We start from the raw sequence: 20,861 nt of genomic DNA, 5'->3' as shown, positions 1-20,861 counted from the left end.
GTCATTCTAGCTATTATGCTTGTATTTCTATGCCAAGTTGGAAATCATTTTGTTACTTTTGGAAAACCACCATAAATTCCAGGGTCATTAAAACCTCAATCAAAATTTTCTTCTTGATAATAAGATAGAATAGAAAAATATTGGAAAGGGTATTACTAGTTTGTAATTGATTACTCTTGAATGGCTATGATTACTCTTGACATAGAAAGACATGATGTTCCTTATGCATGTCATGATTCTGAATTAAAAATTTGTATTCCTTTAAAGATTGTCAAAATGGAAAGTTTATGGAATGATTGGTAAATTGTGTACCTCATATGTTTATGATTATATTACTTTAAACAATGTGATGGTATAATATGCATATTGGAATATTAAATTTGAACTATTGAGATAGTCAAAGGATGGTTAACTTTTGCACTCGGCTATGAGAGCCTACCAAATGAAGATTTGGCTTGTGATAGCAATGAAAAATATCTTTTATTATGTAAATGACATGTGATGCACATGTTGTAGAAGAATTTATTTCTATATTATGCCAGATTCATGAAGTTCATTGATTAATCTAATATAATTAGGAAGAACATGGATATCATTTGCAAAAGTATTGCATGTTTCATTATGCATTTAGAAATGTGTGATTATCAAGATAAATTGCATGTGATGCATGCAAAGTTTGGTTATGTTCTTAGTGGTCCTTGGATGCAACGTATCGTTAAACATCTACTCCTCTTGGTGACTAGTGAGAGTCACTATGCTTTAAGTGAATTGGGTTTTCATTTTATTATGTTCAATTAAATGGACTAGGATGTGATGAAGGACTAGCTTGAAATTTTATGTTCTTTGGGACCATCGAGCGACCAATTATTTTGATATAATTACTATTACTTTTTTTCACTTTTATGTTTGGTTCTTTACCTCCTTCTTGGATTTTGAATTGAGAATTATGAATCTTATTTTCAAGACTTCTTTGAACTTGAGGTGGCTAGGGAGTGTGCATGTATTTTTATGATGCCATTCCTATGCTTTGAAAGTGATTTCATCTATCATGTTTAGAATGGAACATTGTTGTGATGTTGAAAGGAGTAGATTGTGAAGAACATGTCGTTCTTCCTTTTTCATTTATATTATTTATTTGTTAATTTGGGAAGCTTACACTTTTCAATGTGGGTGGAATGTGGACAAATAGGGAAGGGTAGAAGGGCAACTTTCATTTAACACTCTACCTACCAGTGTAATACTCGCATTACAAAAATGCTTTGGCCAAAGCTATATTTCCCTTATTTCATCTCCTAGCTACATCCATGATTATGGCTGCACCAGATACCTCATGTCTTTCGTACTGTATGAGTATTCCATAATTTAGAATTCTATGTGCTAGGTAGGATCCTAGGAAAGTACCTTTTGTATTACTAGGGCATTTTTGGGTTGGGTAATTCTATGAGCTAGGTAGGATCCCAAGGAAATGCTTATTGATAATTTTTGGGCATTGTAGAGTTGGGTATTCTACGAGTTAGGGAGGATCTTGAGGAAGTATAGGGCTTCGTCATTGGGTAAGAAAGTGCCTCAAACCATATTTTATGTGATGATTTAATGGCATGAAGGTCATACATTAAAACACTTTCTTATATGTTGGTTAAGAAAAATATGGTGACAAGATCAGCTTTAGGGCCAAGCTATTATGCTTGTATTTCTATGCGAGAGATGAGCTAAGATGATGCAATTAATTGATCCATGATTAATGGACTTTATCATTTTATCCTTGTATATTGATGGGTATATGGAACTGAATGTTGGATAAACCTTGTTATATTTTTACTTATTATAAATGATGGAGAAGGGACTATGATATTGAAGACTAAGAAAATGTTATTTAGTTTTCTTATTGACTAATTAATGTTCTTGACATTATTTTTCTAGCATGATTCCATCACTCCTCTAAGTTTTACTTGTTTATACTATCTGATTTCTAGGTTGGGTATCTTTCATGTCATAAAATATTTTGGGAAAGATTAATAGCTTTGTGGTAGGGTGGTAAAGAACTCCTACAATATTCTTGCCCTTGTGTTCTTAGATAGGTTTTGGAGGTCATTTCAACTTGGTTTTCATGGTTAGACCATCTAGTATCCGGTATCTGGTATTTGTAATTTGATAACAAATTTATGGTTTCTTTTAAATTTGAGCGTATATGCATATGTATCATTTTTGTTAAAATTAATGATACCTAATCAACTAATTATGACTGGTCAATATTCAAAAGACTTTTACTCTAATTGATTTTTTCCACATTTTTTGGAGAATGTTGATGTGGCATTGGTTTTCTAGGGGCAGTCTTTACAGATACTCCAAAATTGAAAAAAATCCATACATAATTATAAGGGAAAGGGAGGAGGCTCAATTGAAATTTATATTTCTATTGAAATAAGGTATGTGATTTCAAGTCTATGATCTTTCATTAAATGTACAATAAACAATATCATATGTACTTTATTTATGCATATGTTTTCCTAGTTCAATATGTGTTTGTCAAGTATTAGAAAATGATATATATAATTATGTGTCCTTGTATGCATTTATCAAAAATAATAACTGAAAAATTATGTCAGATGTTGACTATATCTAATAGAACACTTGAATTGTTCATTTGTACATTGAAAACTTCATGGAGAATGTTGTTAGTTCTTTACAATCTTTATAGAAGTATCCCACCACATAGAGTGTACAAAATTAAGGAGGCTATATTAATGATTCTATATAGGTGTCACCTAAAACTTAATTCCAAATTCTTTGTTTACAAATATTGTATCTTTATTTTTTGGCAATTTTCATATACTTGGTGTAGGACCATTGCCCCATAGGCTAATCTCTTTTTATAACACAACATTTTATCTTCACTCTATTCTATTTGGATGATCAAAAGTTTTTTTTTCCTCTTCTTTTAGTATCTTTTGCATGATAGATTAAAATAATATTTTCCTTTTTTAATGATGGAAAGCTTTGAAAATTGTTGAATGACATTTTATATTTTCAAGAAGGAGAGTAGTGTCTGCTAGAATGATTCCATTAAAGTTTTGTATCATAAAATAGTATCATAATTATGGATTTCATCATATATGTTTTCCTTCTATTGTTCCAAGAAAAAATATAAATTATCTAATTTAAAATAATTTATGTTGTACATATATATTTAAATATTGTTTCCAATATCTGAAGTCACATAGTTCTCTATTAGCTAACACTTTTACCTTTAAGGGGGCAATACTACTAATATACGTAACTATATGAATAATACATAAAATGAGATATAGAAAAATTTCCTTTCAATTGTGAGACAACATTACTTTTAAGCTAATTTAGCTTAGGTAAGTATAATATTACAAAAATACAAATACTTCCAATATAAAGGTATTATTTCATCTTCCTTTTAGATAATATGTTAAAAGATATTCTTGACTATATTGAGAAATACAGACATCAATTTTAATAAGATCTAATATATTTCAATGTCATTTCTTTATTTTACAATTTATATTAATCTATTAAATTCCATTCTTAAAAACTAGTAATAATTAAATATATTAGCACTATCATAATTTCTATAAAAATACCACAACATGTATTACTATAGTAACAAGCGCCACTACTTGCCTCTTATTTTTAAATAAGAATAGATATTAGATTTTTGTTACTTATTTGTAATTAGTAATATGCAATTAAAAATGGTATAGAGAATATTAAAAAATAGGGTATATAAGAAAAATAGTTTACATCCAATAAATATTATGTTAGATTATTTATAGAAAAGAGTAGAAGATATTTAATAATATGTTTTTAAACCTATTAACATTTGTTTTAACTTAATAGCTTTTTGTTAGAACTAAAACTTAAAGTGAAGACACACAACAGATATATATATATATATATATATATATATATATATATATATTTAAAAATCTATTTAAATATATTTAAAAATAAAATCTATTTAAAAATAAAAATGCATTAAAAAATTTTGATTGGCTTATGAAATAATATTTTAAATTTGTGATAAAATTTGATATTTTTTTCTTAAAAAAATGGTGACCATTTAGTAGACCAGTTCATTATCCAAAAGAATTTGTAAAAGTTATAAATTGTTATTGTAAATTTTTTAAGTAAACAAGAGAAGTGAATAAATTTTAGTAGGATATAACCAAAGAATGCCATAAAGTTGAGACAGTAGCAAAAAGAGTCTATTTTTCCATTAAAATATTGCACGGTGATAAAGAATTAGATAAAAAATAATAATAAAAATATTTATCCATAAATCCCTATATAATCCACATATAAGAGTCTAATTGAACCAATCAATGGAAATATAGAAAATTAATTTTAAAAACTAATAAAGTTAAAAAATTATCATCTACTTTTATAAAAATGTAATATTTATATTAAAAAAATAAAAAAATAATTGAGATTGGTATATGGAAGTTAATTCAATAAAGTAGGAAATACAAAATGTGTCACAATAGTATTTAGCCTACCAACAAGTACTAATATTTTTATTGCTGAAAATTAATGTAGTTTACCTCATATTAAAAGTAAATAAAGTGAAAATTATTACAAAATTTATTATAATGGTTTCAATGGAATATAATTTAGTGAGAAACTAAGATTAAAAAAATATATTAATTAAATATTATTTTGTAATGGAAGTGATCAAATTTAAAATATAAGTTTTTAATTTTTATATAGTTAATAATAAAGAGTGTATTCATTAATTCAATATTTCACAAGATTGTGCTAGTTTGGATTGTTCTTATATAAATTCAATCTTCAATTTTTGTTTTTAAGATTTACATAATAGTTAGGTTCAAGTCACCATAGGTAGGACATACACACTCCAACTTACCCAAAATTAGGTAGGGTGTGGACTTGTCTTAGGGAGAGATGGTATGGACTTCTATTAGGGAGAGGTTTCATTTAGAAAAAGAGAGTTGAAACCATAATTAATATAGACTACTCATCAAAAAAATTAAATATAATGTAATCACTAATCAATCAAAATCGATGAATAATATTTATGATACCACAAATACTAGGCAACACATTAGCCTATGCATGAAACATGGTTCTTGTGAAAAAATTTGAGCAATTTTATTCTGTGAAAACTTTGAAAAATTTTATTCCTTTTTTTGTACTAGATAAATTTGTTCTCACATTGGTTTGGTGAGTTTACAAATGACATGTTGTCATGAGTTCATCTCCTCAAATCTAACACCTAGTAAGTGATTAATGAATGATGCCAAAATACAAAAAATCTTAGAAAAAAAATATTGAATGCAATCCGACCCAATGCGAGATCTAATAAAAGGAAAGGGAGAAATTTTCGGAGTTGCAATGCCTAGTCAAGAAGTAAGCATTTGAATCCAAGAGGAGGGTTGAGGCCACATTATACAAAGAGCTCAAAAGCAATGGGAAAGATAATATTGAGGTTGAGAACCTTAGCTATAATGGTTGTGCATAGACAAAGGGCAACCTCCAATTCTAAGACTCCTTGCAAAATCGAGCAGCAAGTGTTCACAGTTGGATCTCCTACTCCTACATGAACCAATCCTCTCGACACATCCACACAAGCTCTTAACTTCAATGCGTTCAGAGGAAAACTTCTACTTCCACTCCCACTTCCCCCACTCCCTCCACTTGCCCCACTTGGAGGAGATGAATGACCTTTGGAAGCTAGAGGACACTTTTTTCCTTCCTTTAGAAGACCCATATTGCTTGCAAAGCATATCATGACTATCAAAACCACTGTTGCATCCTATTCAGTTTGTTCTTGGGTGTGAGCATGCTGATTGTGTTGCTAATATGTATTTGATTATGATGTTTTAGTGGATGAAGCATAGATGGTTGACTTTTAGATTAGTTCTATTGACTTTGATGAATTGGAAGTCTTTTTTAAAGATGAAGTTAATTGTAGATCTTTCTTTAGGCATCAAAGTATGGGACATACTTTTCTATTTACCTAGGGAGTTTGATGTAGGAGCATTGAGATTGGATTTTGGTAGGGTTATATTTTTCATGGTTAGGGATGTGTTGGAGACACTTTGGAGAACCTTTTCCTATAATTTCATAGAGATTGGAGTTATCATGTTAAAGTTTGAATCATTTTTACCTTTCTACTGGACCTGTATTTTTCAGTTTGTGGGTGCTTGTTGTGGGTTGTGTAACTAATTTTGTGCAATGAATAAGAGGACACCAATTTCAAGGATTGAAGAGGCCCTAGATTATTTCCTTTTATCAAAGGTACAAGTTTTAATTCATTATAAGTCGAGAGATATAGCAATTCTCCTAGAGTTTTTTTGCACGATAGGTTTGTGTGTGTGACTTTCAAGATGGATGCACAGATATTCTTAATGTATTAGTCTTTTCACATTTCAAGGTTTGTAGATACAATTTCTAATTCAATCAGAGCTAGGATATATCACAATTTTTCTCTGGTATTAGTTTTTGGACATTCAATTTATGTTGGAGGCCGACTTGTGGCTCTTCAAGTATTAAATGTTAGCTTTTGGCATTCTGGGCTGACTTGTTGTTTAGATTGGTATAAGTAGGGGGTCTTGTGGAGACTTTTATTCATTTTCATTCATGGAGTGATTCATTTATTGGAAGGAGCAGTGAGTGCGGAGAGTAACTGGAGAGCAATTTTTTCCCTAGTCTATGCATAAAGAGCCAAATTTGAGGCAGTTTACATTTGGATCTAGGATGAAGATGGAGCAGAGCTAGTAACTACAGCTGGAAAACAAGGAGATTGCTTGGTGGGCTTGCGAGCACAAGTTGAGACCTTCCCTAGTGTTGGAATTACTTTTATAATAACTGAGAGTTTTCGGGGGGGGTGGTGAATTAGTTTAGTGAACTCATAAAACATTCAAACTCATGCATGCATCCATTATGTAAATACTAAAACTTGTATGTTACTATCAAATCAACTTGCAAAAATGTACAGCATGAAACACAACACATTCATCAACACATTTGACATAATAATTTGCATGGAAACCCAATTTGGGAAAACCACCAGTAACATGCTATTCCTTTTCACTCTTTTGAACTGATGCCCTGTGAAAGGACAACCCTGTTAAAGGTTACCATACACACTGTTAAATGTGACCCAGATAAGGGATTTAAATTACCCTATTAAAAGTGAGCCTTGCTAGAGGACTTTAGGCCATTCTCTTGGAATGCCACCATATTAAAATATTTTCAAATGACTGTTAGTTCAACCTTAATCCAAAGGATTTACCCTCGACTGATACAATTGTTGGAGAGTAACAATAGAGCTTCGATTTGATACAACTTACAACTTCTCTTGTAGATTATAGATCTCATCTCTATCCTTAATTCTTCTTGGGTTTAATACTTTGTAGCTCTGATAGCTTGCTCACGCTTCAAACATTAATCTCCATAAGCCTTCTTGCTTAACATACCATTGCAGACTCTTCTCTTGGGTCACTTGATGAAGTAAAACCCTTAATTCCTTCTCCTTCTTAGCTTCTTGCACATGAAACCAACCTCATTTGCTCCATGACCAAACATTCCTATAAATAAGAAATTAAAATATTTTCTTGCTCATTATCCATCATCCAAATTAAGGTTTTTGCATGGATTAGGTAGGATGCAATGTATCTACCCCATATCTTGTCCTTTCTATAAATTTCTCCTAGAATCCATTTGAATTCATCTAAAAATAATTTACATCAAATTTTGTGGCACTAGCTCATCATTCTTATCTTCCTCCTGGTTCACAAGTTTCAAGAAAGTAAACTTGTTGGCTTAGATTTGGTGAATCTTCAATCTTTATCATAATGCAGTAGCTCGGCATTATCAATCTTTTGATGGTCCACATCAACTATAAAATCACTCGGCATCAACTAAAGTTTATTGATACTCAGCATCAACTAAACTTTACTCACCATGAACAATTTTGCTCAACATGCACTAGAGTTTTCTTTCACTCAACTTCAACTAACTTTTTATTTGGCTTGTATTAACTTTTCTCAGCACCTACTATCCACTCAGTCAAGCTTGGTAGACAAACTTTGTTTAACTTGTTCTTCTAAACTTTCTAAGTGTAGCCAACCATTTTGTAACCTTAAGCAGATCATCAATACATCATGTTATCACTATTTTAATTGATTCTTGTACTTCATTATATAATCATAACTCAACCTTTTCTCTAGGTGCTATTGTTACCTCTTATTGATCAAATCCTCTTCATCAATCAAATAAGTGATAGTACTTGAATCTTATAAGAAGTTGTCTTACCAGAAAATAGTAGGTTTGACATCAGTGACCAAACAATGATTGAAACACCTAGTCTTCTTCAACAATCTCCCTCTTAGCAATCTCTCTTTTCAATGATCTTTTCAATCAAATTTCAACTCTCGGAGGTTTCTACCAAACTGTGGATATGGACTAGCTAGTGTTTGGGTTAGATCTTTTAGAATTGTTATTGTAATTCTTTTGTATTTGGTTGTAACTGGGAAGGCCTTACAGCCCGATACATTGCATGTAATAGCTATTTTATGAATAAATTATTCTAATTTGGTATTAGATCTTGCATTATTATTGCATTTCAGTTGTGTGGTTATATTGCTAGGGGCTAGGATATCAACTTTGGGGATTCTCCTCTATATAGTTAAAAATAAAGAGTGTACTCATTAATTCAATATTTCATAAGATTGTACTATTTTGGATTGTTCTTATATAAATTAAATCTTCAATTTTTGTTGTTAAGATTTACATAGTAGTTGGGTTCAAGTCACCATAGGTAGGATATACACACTCCAACTTACCCCAAATTAGGTAGGGTGTGGAGTTGTATTAGGGAGATATCCGAAGTAAAAATTAACAATTTCTGAAATTTATCTAATAGTTGTGTTCAACTCACATCAAGTGGGTCTTACACACTCCAAATTACTCCAAATTACTCCAAATTAGAGAGGGTGTGAAATTGTCTTATGAAGACATTTCATTTTAAAATAAGAATTGAAACCATAATTAATATAGACTACTCATCCAAACAAATTAAATATAACGTAATCACTAATCAACCAAAACTGATGAATAATATTTATGAAACCACAAGTACTAACCAACACATCATCCTATCATCCTATGCATGAAACATGGTTCTTGTGAAAAAATCTGAGCAATTTTATTCCTTGAAAACTTTGAACAATTTTATTCCTTTGTTTGCACCGAATAAATTTATTCTCACACTGGTTTAGTGAGTTTACAAACGACATGTTGTCATCAGTTCATCTCCTCAAACCTAACACCTAATAATCGATTAATGAATGATGCCAAAATACGAAACAACTTAGAAACCAAATACTGAATGCAATCCAATCCAATGCGAGATCTGATAAAAAGAATGGGAGAAAGTTGCAGAGTTGCAATGCCTAGTTAAGAGGTGGGCATTTGAATCCAGGGGGAGGGTTGAGGCCGCATTGTACAAAGAGCTCAAGAGCAATGGGAAGGATAATATTGAGGTTGAGAAGCTTAGCCCGAATGGTTGTGCATAGACAAAGGGCCGCCTCCAATTCCAAGACTCCTTGCAGAACCGGGCAGCAAGTGTTCACAGCTGGATCTCCAACGCCAACATGAACCAATCCTCCCAACACATCCACACAAGCTCCCAACTTCAATGCATTCAGAGGACAACTTCCATTTCCACTCCCACTTCCACCACTCCCTCCACTTCCCCCACTTGGAGGAGATGAATGAGCTTTGGAAGGTGGAGGACACCTTGTTCCTTCCACCAGAAGACCCATATTGCTTGCAAAGCATATCATGACCATCACCACCACTGCTCCACCCTTTCTCATTTTCATCATATTCAATGAAAATAAAGAAAAGGAAAACTACTTGTAGCCTACACTTGGAGGAAGAATGTACTTACTAGGTTTTTATAGGCATGAGGTCTTCTTCTTCAATCATCGAATATTGCGCACCCGTGAATGGTTACGCAATCTCATGCAACACTGCATGTGATAAAGTTTCTGGCCAGCCTGTACTTGTTCGGTCGAGTATGACAATGCTTGAATACCGAGCCAAAATACTGTCATTCACCGCCATTTTTATTCTGTAAATTTTAATGATTCATGCATTGTGAGCATATCGTCGTTTTTCAGCTTCACTAGCAAACATTTGTCAAGTGGGATTTCAGTAGAAACCAATGTGATTTGTGTGACAGATAATAACGAAAACAAAGGTCTGAATGCTTACCATTAGTAGATATTTGTTTGGTAACATGCATAATTAAAGAACTACATTATTTTTAGACATTTTTTTTGGAGATTTGGTGTAGGGTATGCCATCACAACAGATGGTTGAAGAAAAGCCTTATTATATTAGATATTGTATTTCAAATTTCAATCAAATTAATATTTATCTTTAGATAAAACAATTAAATGTTTTGAGAGATAGTCATCTTTATATATTATTTCATTTATTCGAGTTTCTCTTTAAACACCATGATTAGACCTTACATTTATATCTCTGTTTTGAAACCAAACATCATAGATTTTGACTATTAAAAATTGTTCATCTGAAATTAGAAAATTAATTATAACTCATTTATTAGTATGATTTAAAATTTAAAATTTGTTGTCTTTTGGGAAAGGGAGACTTACTAACACTTTGAACATTACAGTTTATATACTAATCTTGAACACAATGACTTACTGTTGAAGAAAATGTTGCAGATGATTGTTACATTACAGAAAACAAGAATCTATTGTAAGAAGTAAGCATTATATGGAGTTCCAGAAATTAGTTTTTCAATTTTAAGCAAAATCATGTAGCTATTACTAGAATATTACTAGCAATCCTTGAAGTATTAGTTAATATTGTATGACTATAAATATATGTTTACAAATATCTTAAAACAAATTTTTTAAAAATAAAAATTTGGAATATTGTTAGATTACAGTAAACAAGAATCTACATCAAGAACTACGTGTTGGCGTAGCGACTATATCTCTGATGAGATCCCTCTCCACCATCAGTATGTGCTTTTGGTATGATGGCAAAATCAATATGATATCAGAAATGGCAAAATTAATATAGTATCAGAGTGCAGATCACCGGTTTGAATCTCTCAAGCCCCCTTAACATATTAGCTAATACTGTATAACTATAAATATTTGTTTACTTATATCTATGCTAATCTTTTTTTAAAAATCAACCATTGTATGACCCTAAAATCTGCAATCTTAACAAGCGACAAAATTAAATACCTTTGGGGGTAACAAACACAGAAATGAATTTTAAAATGCCAATGGTTTCATTTCTAGTTGACATCTATTATTACTTCTCAGCGTTGTTTGGAAATAGAGACAAAACTGACAAGCTCTAAATAGCTTTTCCTTCTTTCTAACTGGTGAAGTAATCCACAGTTTGCGATGTCCTCAACTAAGGTAAGACGCCATAAACAATAAATTAGTTTCTGGACAACATGTGGACGAATCATCCTGCTTTTTGTGTTAATATTTTCGTCCAGTTTAAATGTCGTGTGGTGAAAGTGGTGATGTCTGTATACAGTTTGAAAAAAATAACAACTAAATTATTGGTGAGTACACATTATATCCGTGTAGTTCGTTATTGACAACAAATTATAAACTAGCACTTGTTAAGCCGATAGTGCTATATATTCATGAGATTGAGGTTGAGTATAATTCAATTTTTTTAGTTAGGGCAAGTTTGATTTATTTAACATAATTTTTCCTTCTCACGTTCAACATAATTGAAAGAATTTCTGAAGTAAGCCATCACCCAGGTCCCCATCTCTTCAAGTTTGTTCAGCTTCACATTATTGTCATCTTTAATGCTATCAATAGTGTTTCTCCATCTGTGGATTGAAGCATATCTATGAAAAAGTGCAGTGTCCCTATCCCTCACTTTAAGCCATAACTCTTTTAATCTTTGTTTCCAGTAAATCTCCTCTTCCTTCCAAACTTTCCTGTATTTCCCCTCTTCCTGGATAATGTTATCCATTGGTATGCCTTCCCCCATAGCTTTCTGGAGTTCAACTAACTTTCCTTCCACCTCCACCTTGGTCTTAAAAATGTCCTTCAAATACGTTTTTTTCCAGAGCACCACATTTCTCCTTACATTGTAGAGAGTATATACATCAATGTTCCTTCTATTCTTATCCCACACCACTCAGCCAGTCTGGAGCTGAAATCACGATGGGATTGCCACATAATATCATATCTAAAAGGTCTTGGGTCCCCTAAGGAATCTTCTTTCCAATTACAAAGGATTGGGGTATGATTTGAAACTGTCCTGGGTAGTCCCGTAAGAGAGGAGGAAGTTAATCCTTCCCACCTTGCCGGGACCAAAAGTCTATCCAGTGGGACTTGGATCAGGTCAACCCCTTTGTAACATCCCCATCTTTTATTTAGTTAATTTAATTAATTACTGTATTACAAGGCAGAAGCTTCTAGAGAATGTATTAATTATTGGAAAGGGGTAAGGCTCTAGTAATTTAATTTTCTAGAAGCACAATTAATTATTGTATTGCAAGGGAGGAGTTTCTAGAGAGTGCATTAATTATTGGAAGGGGAAGCTTCTAGCACTTGCAATTAATTAATATTTGGTTTCTAGCCTCATTGTTTAGCATCGAATGATTGTGAATTGCATTTGATAAAAGCTTGGAGGCGTGAGTTAGAGATTTGGTCTTGGCATTACAGGACATTCATCCTCTCTTGTAACATTCTAGATGTCATTCCCTTGGGGTTTATCCTTTGGAATACAATGTTATGTATTTGATTTTATCATTTTGAGAACTAATATTATTTCAGCAGGGGTTCAATCTTCAATTTGCATAAATTCCTTCTTGCTCATGTTATGCGGATTGAAACCTATGCAAAGACATTAAAATAATTTTCAGCAATTGGTTAGTTCTTGGGCATTTCTAGGGTTCCCAATACAATGGTATCAGAGCCCATTACATTATAGTGGTATTAGAGCTAACCATTATAGTGGTATCAGAGCTACCCATTACATTGGTATCAGAGCCCATTACATTACAATGGTATCAGAGCTGCCCATTACACCCTTTTCTATTGTTGACAATGTAAACTTCACACCACACATCTCAATTCCTCAAAGATCATTATTATTTATTAAGTCAACCAGATCCTTCATACTATTAGTAAAATGAATTAGTCCTCCAATTTTATTCGAAGGGTTCAAAGGAAAGTTGAAATCTTATATACAAAAGGTATTCTTGTTTTGAGACATAAAAATTGACAGCTCCTCCCATAAGCTATGTCTACCATATCTCGTATTAGGTGCATAAACATTAATAATGTTCCATTTCTTATCTCCTATCCTATGCTCAGTAATAAGATAGAACTTTGAGCTACAGATTAGACTACCATTACTAGCATCTGGGTTCTAAAAGCTAGCTACACCTCCTGAAGCACCTTCTGCTTCACTATAACAAAATTTTGTCCTAGGCCAAACAAAAATTTCCATGTTCACCAAGTTAACCATAGATATTTTAATCTCCTATGTAATGTCCCATTTTTTGGAGGAGTTAATTATAAAGTTATCAATTAAAAAATATATATATTACAAGTTAACTTTATATATTAAATAAAAAATCTTCTAGAGGTTGCTGGAAGAAGCAAAGAAAAAGTTAAAAACGAGGCCGATCTATTGACGAAAAAATGAATAAATAGGCATTGAGGGCTCATTGCCTATCATCAAGATTTATTATTGATTTTTTCTTATGTGTGTTGTGGAGCCCAGGGTTTCTGCAAGTAGTCACAATTGGCCATTGAGAACAAAAACTCTCAATTGGTACGCAATTTTGAGGGTGTGAGAGATCACCTAAACTATTGTAGCTATGGGAAGGATATTTCAGTCCTTTCACTTGTGCTCAATTGTTGGTTTGGAGTTTTAGTTGGAGTTGCACTTTCATGATATCATCTTCAACATTCAGTCTCCACCATTTGATCAATCTAGGTTCTTCATTTCAATCTGTAGTTGCAACAAGTTCTCAATTGTATACAGCCAGTTAGGGTTTCTCTGTAATGTGCCATGTCATAATGTATTGGGGCTGAAAATTGCCATATCATTTTAAAAAAAAATTGATTTTTCATTGAATGAATACATTGACACTATTATTTCTTTCATTTAGCAATATACTTTCAGCAGTGTATTAAATTTAGTGTTTTTTTTAGTGGCCTATTGGAAAGGGTTATTATACTGGTATCAAAGCGGTTTCCTACCAGCCTGATAGGGTTACCCAACCACCGTTTAATTTAGTTTACAAAAGAACCAACATAACTAAGAATATGGTTGATAGTCATTTTGAACGCCCATCCAGAAGTGTGCAAGATGATGAGACTTTACAGCAACATGAGAGGCTTCTACAGTCAATAGAGGCAAGTACATAGGCAATGATGGTTACAATGCAACATTTGATTGGGGAAAATAGGAGAAATAATCATAATAATGACCAGGATGATAGGAGCATAGCAGGATCACAACATAGGACAGGGTTTGGAATAGCTGACAGACCCACACGTCCTACATTCAGAGAAGAAACTCCAGCACACACACCTAATGCTATGGTAGCAGATATTGTAGATGAACTCCGACAAGCAAGGAATGAGTGGGATTCATTACCAGAATATGTACATGATGGATGGAAATTTGATAGGTACCAAAACTATAGAGCTACCAGGCAAAAGAAAGTAGAGAAACATAGTGAGTTGCAATAGGTCACCAACAAGTTGGTATTACCCAAATTTGATGGCAGTGGAAAAATGACTTCTCGTGCTTGGATTCATAAGGTGGATACTTTCCTATCTCTGAAGAATATGATAGAATTTGAATCACTCAAGTATGCCACTTTACACTTAGATTGGGCAGCACATGATTGGTGGACACATGGCATGATCACATTGCAACACAATCAAGTAACCACTTATTAGGTGTTTATGGATAGATTGATAGAAAGGTTTGATAAAAAAAATTCTAAAGTTTATTTTTGGGAGTTAGCCCAGTTGAGACAGTCAAGAGGCTTAGAACAATTTATCAATGACTTCCAGAAGCTTGTAGTGATGGTGCTTGACATTTCAAAAAGGAGGCTAGTTATTTTATTCACAGAGGGATTAACTTAACCACTCAAGGGGTGGGTAAAGGCCTTTGATCCTCCTACATTACATGAAGCCATGAAGAAAGCCCACAGTATGGAACTTGCAGCTCTAGCAAACCAGTTTAGTTCAAAGGGTTCTTCATCATTTAGAGATAACAAAGGGGAATTTAGCAAGGGTAAAGAGAAGGTTAGTGACTCAAAAGGCAAGCTAGCTACACCTTGGGATAAGGAAACACGTAATGACCTGGATAGGAAAAGGCTATGCTTCTTTTACAAAGGTCCCTATAAGTTTTATCATGATTGTCCTATGAGGCCTAAGGAGAAGGCTAATCGAGCGATGTGGGCTTATTATGAGGGTTCAGATTCAGATGACTCAGAGCACCATGATGAGGATCCTGACGAGGCAGAGGGTGAACAACAGGCAGATAGTATTGAGAAAAAAGAGGCTCCAGAGATACATTTACAGGAGGCACATCTGTCTAGTATTCAAAGAGAGGGATCTTTCAGATTTTGGGGAGTCTTGGCAGGATAGAAGGTTATTACTCTACAAGTGCCACGCATAATTTCATTGATGCATGATTTTTGGAGAGGCATGGACTCATTACTGAGGAGTTCAAGGGACTGAGAGTTAAGGTAGTTGATGGATATACTCTTTGTTGTGATAGGATGGTGCCAGATCTACCTTTGCGTCTGAACAACTATGAGTTTAAGGTGGACTATCATATGGTCAACATGGGTGACATGGACATAGTACTTGGGATGCAATGGCTACATTCTTTGAAGGAGGTTACCCTAAGATTGGAGGATATGGAGATACGATTTGTGGTGATGGAAGGACTCATGTGCTGAAGGCTATCCATAATGGTGATGTCAGGACTATCTCATTTAGGTGATTGGAGAGATTAGCCAAGCATAATAATATAGAATGGGCGGCAATATGTGGCTTGATGCCTACCCAGGGGGAGCAACATAAGACTGAATATCATCTAGATATTTAGAAATTGAGAATCAAGTATGGGAAGGTATTCAATGAGATTCACCAGGTAGGCCACTAGACAGATGTATTGAGCACATTATTGAGCTGGAGGAAGGTGCTAAGCCTATCATGATCAAACCATACCAGCACCCCAAATGACTCAAAGATGAGATCAAGAGGACCATCAAGGAGTTGCTAGCAATGGGACACATCAGACCAAGTAAGTCACATTTTGCATCTTCTGTTGTTTTGGTAAAAAAGAAGGATGTAACTCTGCTAATGTGTATTGATTATAGGGTGTTGAATAAGAGAACTATAAAGAACAAGTATCCCATCCCACGCTTATTTCACAAAAAAATGATTTGAGATTAGGCTATCACCAGATCAGAGTTCGAGAGCAGGATATTGAAAAAATTTCTTTCAGATGTCATTATGGGCATTTCAAGTTTGTAGTCATGCCTTTTGGTTCGACTAATGCACCTACCACTTTTCAGTCCACTATGAACGAGGTCTTCCACCATCAGTTGAGGAAATTTGTGCTAGTTTTCTGTTATGATATTTTGATCTATAGCAGGACATAACAGGAATAGTTAGAGCACTTGGAGATAGTATTGAGCATTTTATAGAGTGAGTCCTTGCATGCCAAGGAGTCCAAATGTGATTTGGGGATGACAAAATTGTTGTATCTTGGAAACATCATTAGTGCAGAAGGAGTGCGAATGGATCCTAAAAAGATCTGTGCTATTGTTGATTGGCCACCACCAGAGACCCTTACATAGTTAAGAGGGTTCCTTGGTCTATGTGGATTCTATCATAGGTTTGTTAGTGGCTACTCATGACATGCAGTGCTCATGACAAATTTGCTGAAGAAAGGGGCATTTGTGTGAACTCGAGAGGCACAAGAGTGTTTTATGCAGTTCAACGAAATAATGATTGCATACCTAGTATTAGCATTGCTTGATTTCAGAAAGCCATTTGAGCTTCAATGTGATGCTTCTGGATAGGGTTTTGGTGTTGTACTCATGCAGGACAAGCATCCTATAGCTTATGAGAGTAGGAAACTCAGAGGGACTGAGAGATCATTCAACATATATGATAAGGAGATGTTGGCCATCATGCATGCGTTGTCCAAATTCAGATAGTATCTTGTAGGCAGCAAATTTTGTATTAAAACTTATCATAATAGTTTGAGACACTTTTTCGGATAGTGGGACCTGAATGATCATCAACAGAAGTGGGTAAGTAAGTTATAGGCATATGATTTTGATATCACATATGTTAAGGGGACACATAATATTATTGCAGATGCTTTATCCCATAGGCTGCACCTCACTTCTATGATTCAGATATCAGAGGATTGGCAACACTTGATTGTAGCAGAATATGCCAAAGACACGTGGTCCTCTGCTATAGTGGAGGGAACAACAATCGACACAAAATACACTCTCATAGATAATTTGATAATTTACAAGAATAGGATTTACTTAGTCCAAAGATCAAAAGTGAAGTAGTTGATTTTGAGAGCATTCCATAATTCACCTACAGTAGGCCATCCTAGGTATTTCAAGACTTACAGGTTAGCACAGGAATAATTCACTTGGAAGGGACTCAAGGCTGATGCTTTGCAATATGTGCGAGAGTGTCATGTTTTCCAGCAGAACAAACAAGAGCACACTTATCCAGCAAGGCTCCTATAGCATCTTCCTATTGCTGATAGGATGTGGGAGTGCATCTCTATGGATTTTATTAGGGGCTTTCCCAAGGCCCAAGGGCATGATTATATCTATGTGGTGGTGGATAGACTGACAAAATATGCTCACTTCTTCCCTATCGCTACTACATACTCAACAACTCAGGTGGTAGAGGTCTTCTTTAGGGAGATTTTTAGATTATGCGATTTGCCTCGAAGCATTGTGAGTGACAGGGATAGCCACTTCATGAGTCACTTTTGGCAGGAGATATTTTAGTTGTGTGGTACTGAGCTTACACCTAGTACCAGTTAGCACCCACAGACTGATGGTCAAACAGAGATTGTAAAAAAATGGGTGGAAGGGTATATGAGGAATTATGTGGCAGATCAATAGGGAGCTTGGGTCAGATGGATATATCTATGTGAGTATTGTTACAATACTACATAGCATATGACTATACAAATGACACCCTTCATGGGACTTTATGGTTATGAGGAACCTAGTTTCTTAGATTTCTTGTTGGGAGATAGTCGAGTACCCCATGTAGGTGAACTACTATAGGAAAGTAAGGATATAGTTGCTACTCTCAAAGAAAACATTGGTAGAGCTCAGAACTAGCAAAAGTAGTATGCAGACAAGAAGAGGACTGAACATAGTTTTGAGGTAAATTATATGGTTTACCTCATGTTTCAGCCATATAAGTAATCCAATCTCAAGAAAAGTGGTGTAGAGAAACTCAAGCCACACTATTATGGACCATTTAGGATCATCAAACGAGTTGGTGAGGTGGCTTATGAGTTGGAGCTTCCCACAGATAGTAGAGTGCACAATGTGTTTCATGTATCATGCCTCAAAAAGGTGTTGGGTCAGAATGTGATGCCTTCAGTAGTATTACCTCCCTTGGATGATGAGGGGAAATTGATCTTAGTGCCAGAATTCATTCTGGATAGTAGAGAGAAGCAGCTTCACAGGAGAGTAATCAGAGAGTATCTAGTTAAGTGGAAAGATTTACCTATTGAAGATGCTACTTGGGAGGGAGAAGTGATTTTGTAGCATCCAACATTAATATTGCTTGAGGCCAAGCAATTTTAGGAGGGGCGGACCTGTAATGTCCCATTTTTTGGAGTTAATTTTAAAGTTATCAATTAAAAAATATATATATTACAAGGTAACTTTATATATTAAATAAAAAATCTTCTAGAGGTTGCTGGAAGAAGTGGAGAAAAATTTAGAAAGGAGGCCGACCTATTGAGGAAAAAAAGAATAAATAGGCCTTGAGAGCTCATTTCCTATCATCAAGATTTATTATTGATTTTTGCTTATGTGTGTTGTGGAGCCTAGGGTTTCTGCAAGTAGTCACAATTGGCCATTGAGAACGAAAGCTCTCAATTGGTATGCAATTTTGAGGGTGTGAAAGATCACCTGAATTATTACAGCTATGGGAAGGATATTTCAGTCCTTTCACTTGTGCTCAATTGCTAGTTTGGAGTTTCAGTTGGAGTTTCACTTTCATCATATCATCTTCAGCATTCAGTCTCCACCATTTGATCAATCTAGGTTCTTCATTTCAATCTATAGTTGCAACAAGTTCTCAATTGTATACAGCCAGTTAGGGTTTCTCTATAATGTGCCATGTCATAATGTATTGGTGCTGAAAATTGCCATATCAGTTGTAAAAATATTTGGTTTTGATTGAATGAGTACATTGGCACTATTATTTCTTTTATTTAGTAATATAATTTTAGCAGTGCATTAAATTTAGGGGTTTTTTTAGTGGCCTATTGGAAAGGGTCATTACATCCTGGACGAGTAGGATATCAATTTTTTTGGTTTACCATTTGCTATTTGACGGCAAAATAATTATGAGGGTTGTTCAACCCCCTCATATTCCAAGATAGAAAAATCATTTCCTACCTTTTGTTAAGGATTCCAAAGTGGCCTGCCTACCACTTGCCACCTCCCTAGCCAACTGCTTGGCTTTCTTAGTTTGTTTACTTGACTTTCCTACATCCAAATTCAAATCCGTGATCACTTCAGGTTTCCTTGAAACCCTTGTCTATCTTCTTTGTGTTTTCCACTTCTCTTATTTATCATCCAGTTGGGCTAGATCCACCATCTTACTTGGCAACTCCTCCTCATTCCAGCAAAGTACTATGGCAACCTCTCCTTCTACCTCATCATTCACTTCTCCCTTCTCCACAACCTTGTCAGTGTCCCCTTAAAAGACCTCCTCAAGCACCAATTTCCTTGAAGGGGTACTGAGAAGCTCCTCAATACCTTGTAAAAAAGGGAAAGAATCAATTTCTCCTTCCTACAAACCCTCTATCTCCCCTTCCTATTTTTAGAGTAACTCTGACCGCTAGATTTAACTAGACATCCCCTCCAACTCCTCCATTTTTACCCTCCCAATCCTAACTTGAGGGTTATCGCTCTACACCCTCCTAGAGGGGGGAGTCAACTCCTTATCCTTATCCTTCTAAGGATTATTTTTTTCAAGTTCCCTCCTTGGAGAGAGAGTCACCTCCTTGTCACCCTCAAGAGGCTTGTCCATTGCCAGTGAGTCCTAAGGAGGAGTAGAGGCACCCATTACAAAATCTCCCTCAATTTTCTCCTCTGCCATCATATTAAACTTCTTACAATCGACAAATAGATTCCCAAAAGATGAGAATTTTTGACAAAATACACCTGTGTTCTCATAAAAAATGGATTGAATCTTCTTACCCTAGTTCAAGCTTAGAACAATAGACTCTAATAACAAAGTGCCCACTGCCACATTAACATTGAACCTCACAAAGGCTAGTTAGGATCTCTGCAAAGTAACCAAATCTACTGCCACAAAGTTCCCAAAGGAATCCCCAATGGATTTCATGATCCTTTCATCCCAAAACTCAAGAGGAAGGCTTGGTAACCTGACCTAGACTAGAGCCATCTTATTCAGTTCTTTGTCTGGATCCAATGCCAGATGCCATTTAGCCACCACCAGGCTATACTTTCCCTATGACCAAGAGCCTACCATCACCATTGTCATATCCTCCAC

The 20,861-nt window shown here is 34.5% G+C and overlaps 1 protein-coding gene across 1 annotated transcript; it reads right to left on the bottom strand.

The window, feature by feature from the left end:
- Positions 1–9,171: 9,171 nt before the first annotated feature.
- LOC149577106 (36.4 kDa proline-rich protein-like) lies at positions 9,172–9,909 on the bottom strand. Its single transcript, XM_089827293.1, has one exon. It carries the CDS (start codon positions 9,876–9,878, stop codon positions 9,444–9,446), a length of 435 nt encoding a protein of 144 aa, XP_089683419.1. The 5' UTR covers positions 9,879–9,909; the 3' UTR covers positions 9,172–9,443.
- Positions 9,910–20,861: the final 10,952 nt, after the last annotated feature.

The sequence above is a fragment of the Cupressus sempervirens genome, chromosome 1, assembly GCF_028749045.1.
Source record: "Cupressus sempervirens isolate cs-2001-9-10 chromosome 1, ASM2874904v1, whole genome shotgun sequence".
In the NCBI taxonomy this organism is placed as follows: Eukaryota; Viridiplantae; Streptophyta; class Pinopsida; order Cupressales; family Cupressaceae; genus Cupressus; species Cupressus sempervirens.
This window is presented reverse-complemented; position numbering and strand designations above follow the sequence as displayed.

Excerpts from the sequence above, each read along its gene's own strand:
- LOC149577106 (XM_089827293.1), bottom strand. The coding sequence starts at position 9,878 with ATGATGAAAATGAGAAAGGGTGGAGCAGTGGTGGTGATGGTCATGATA.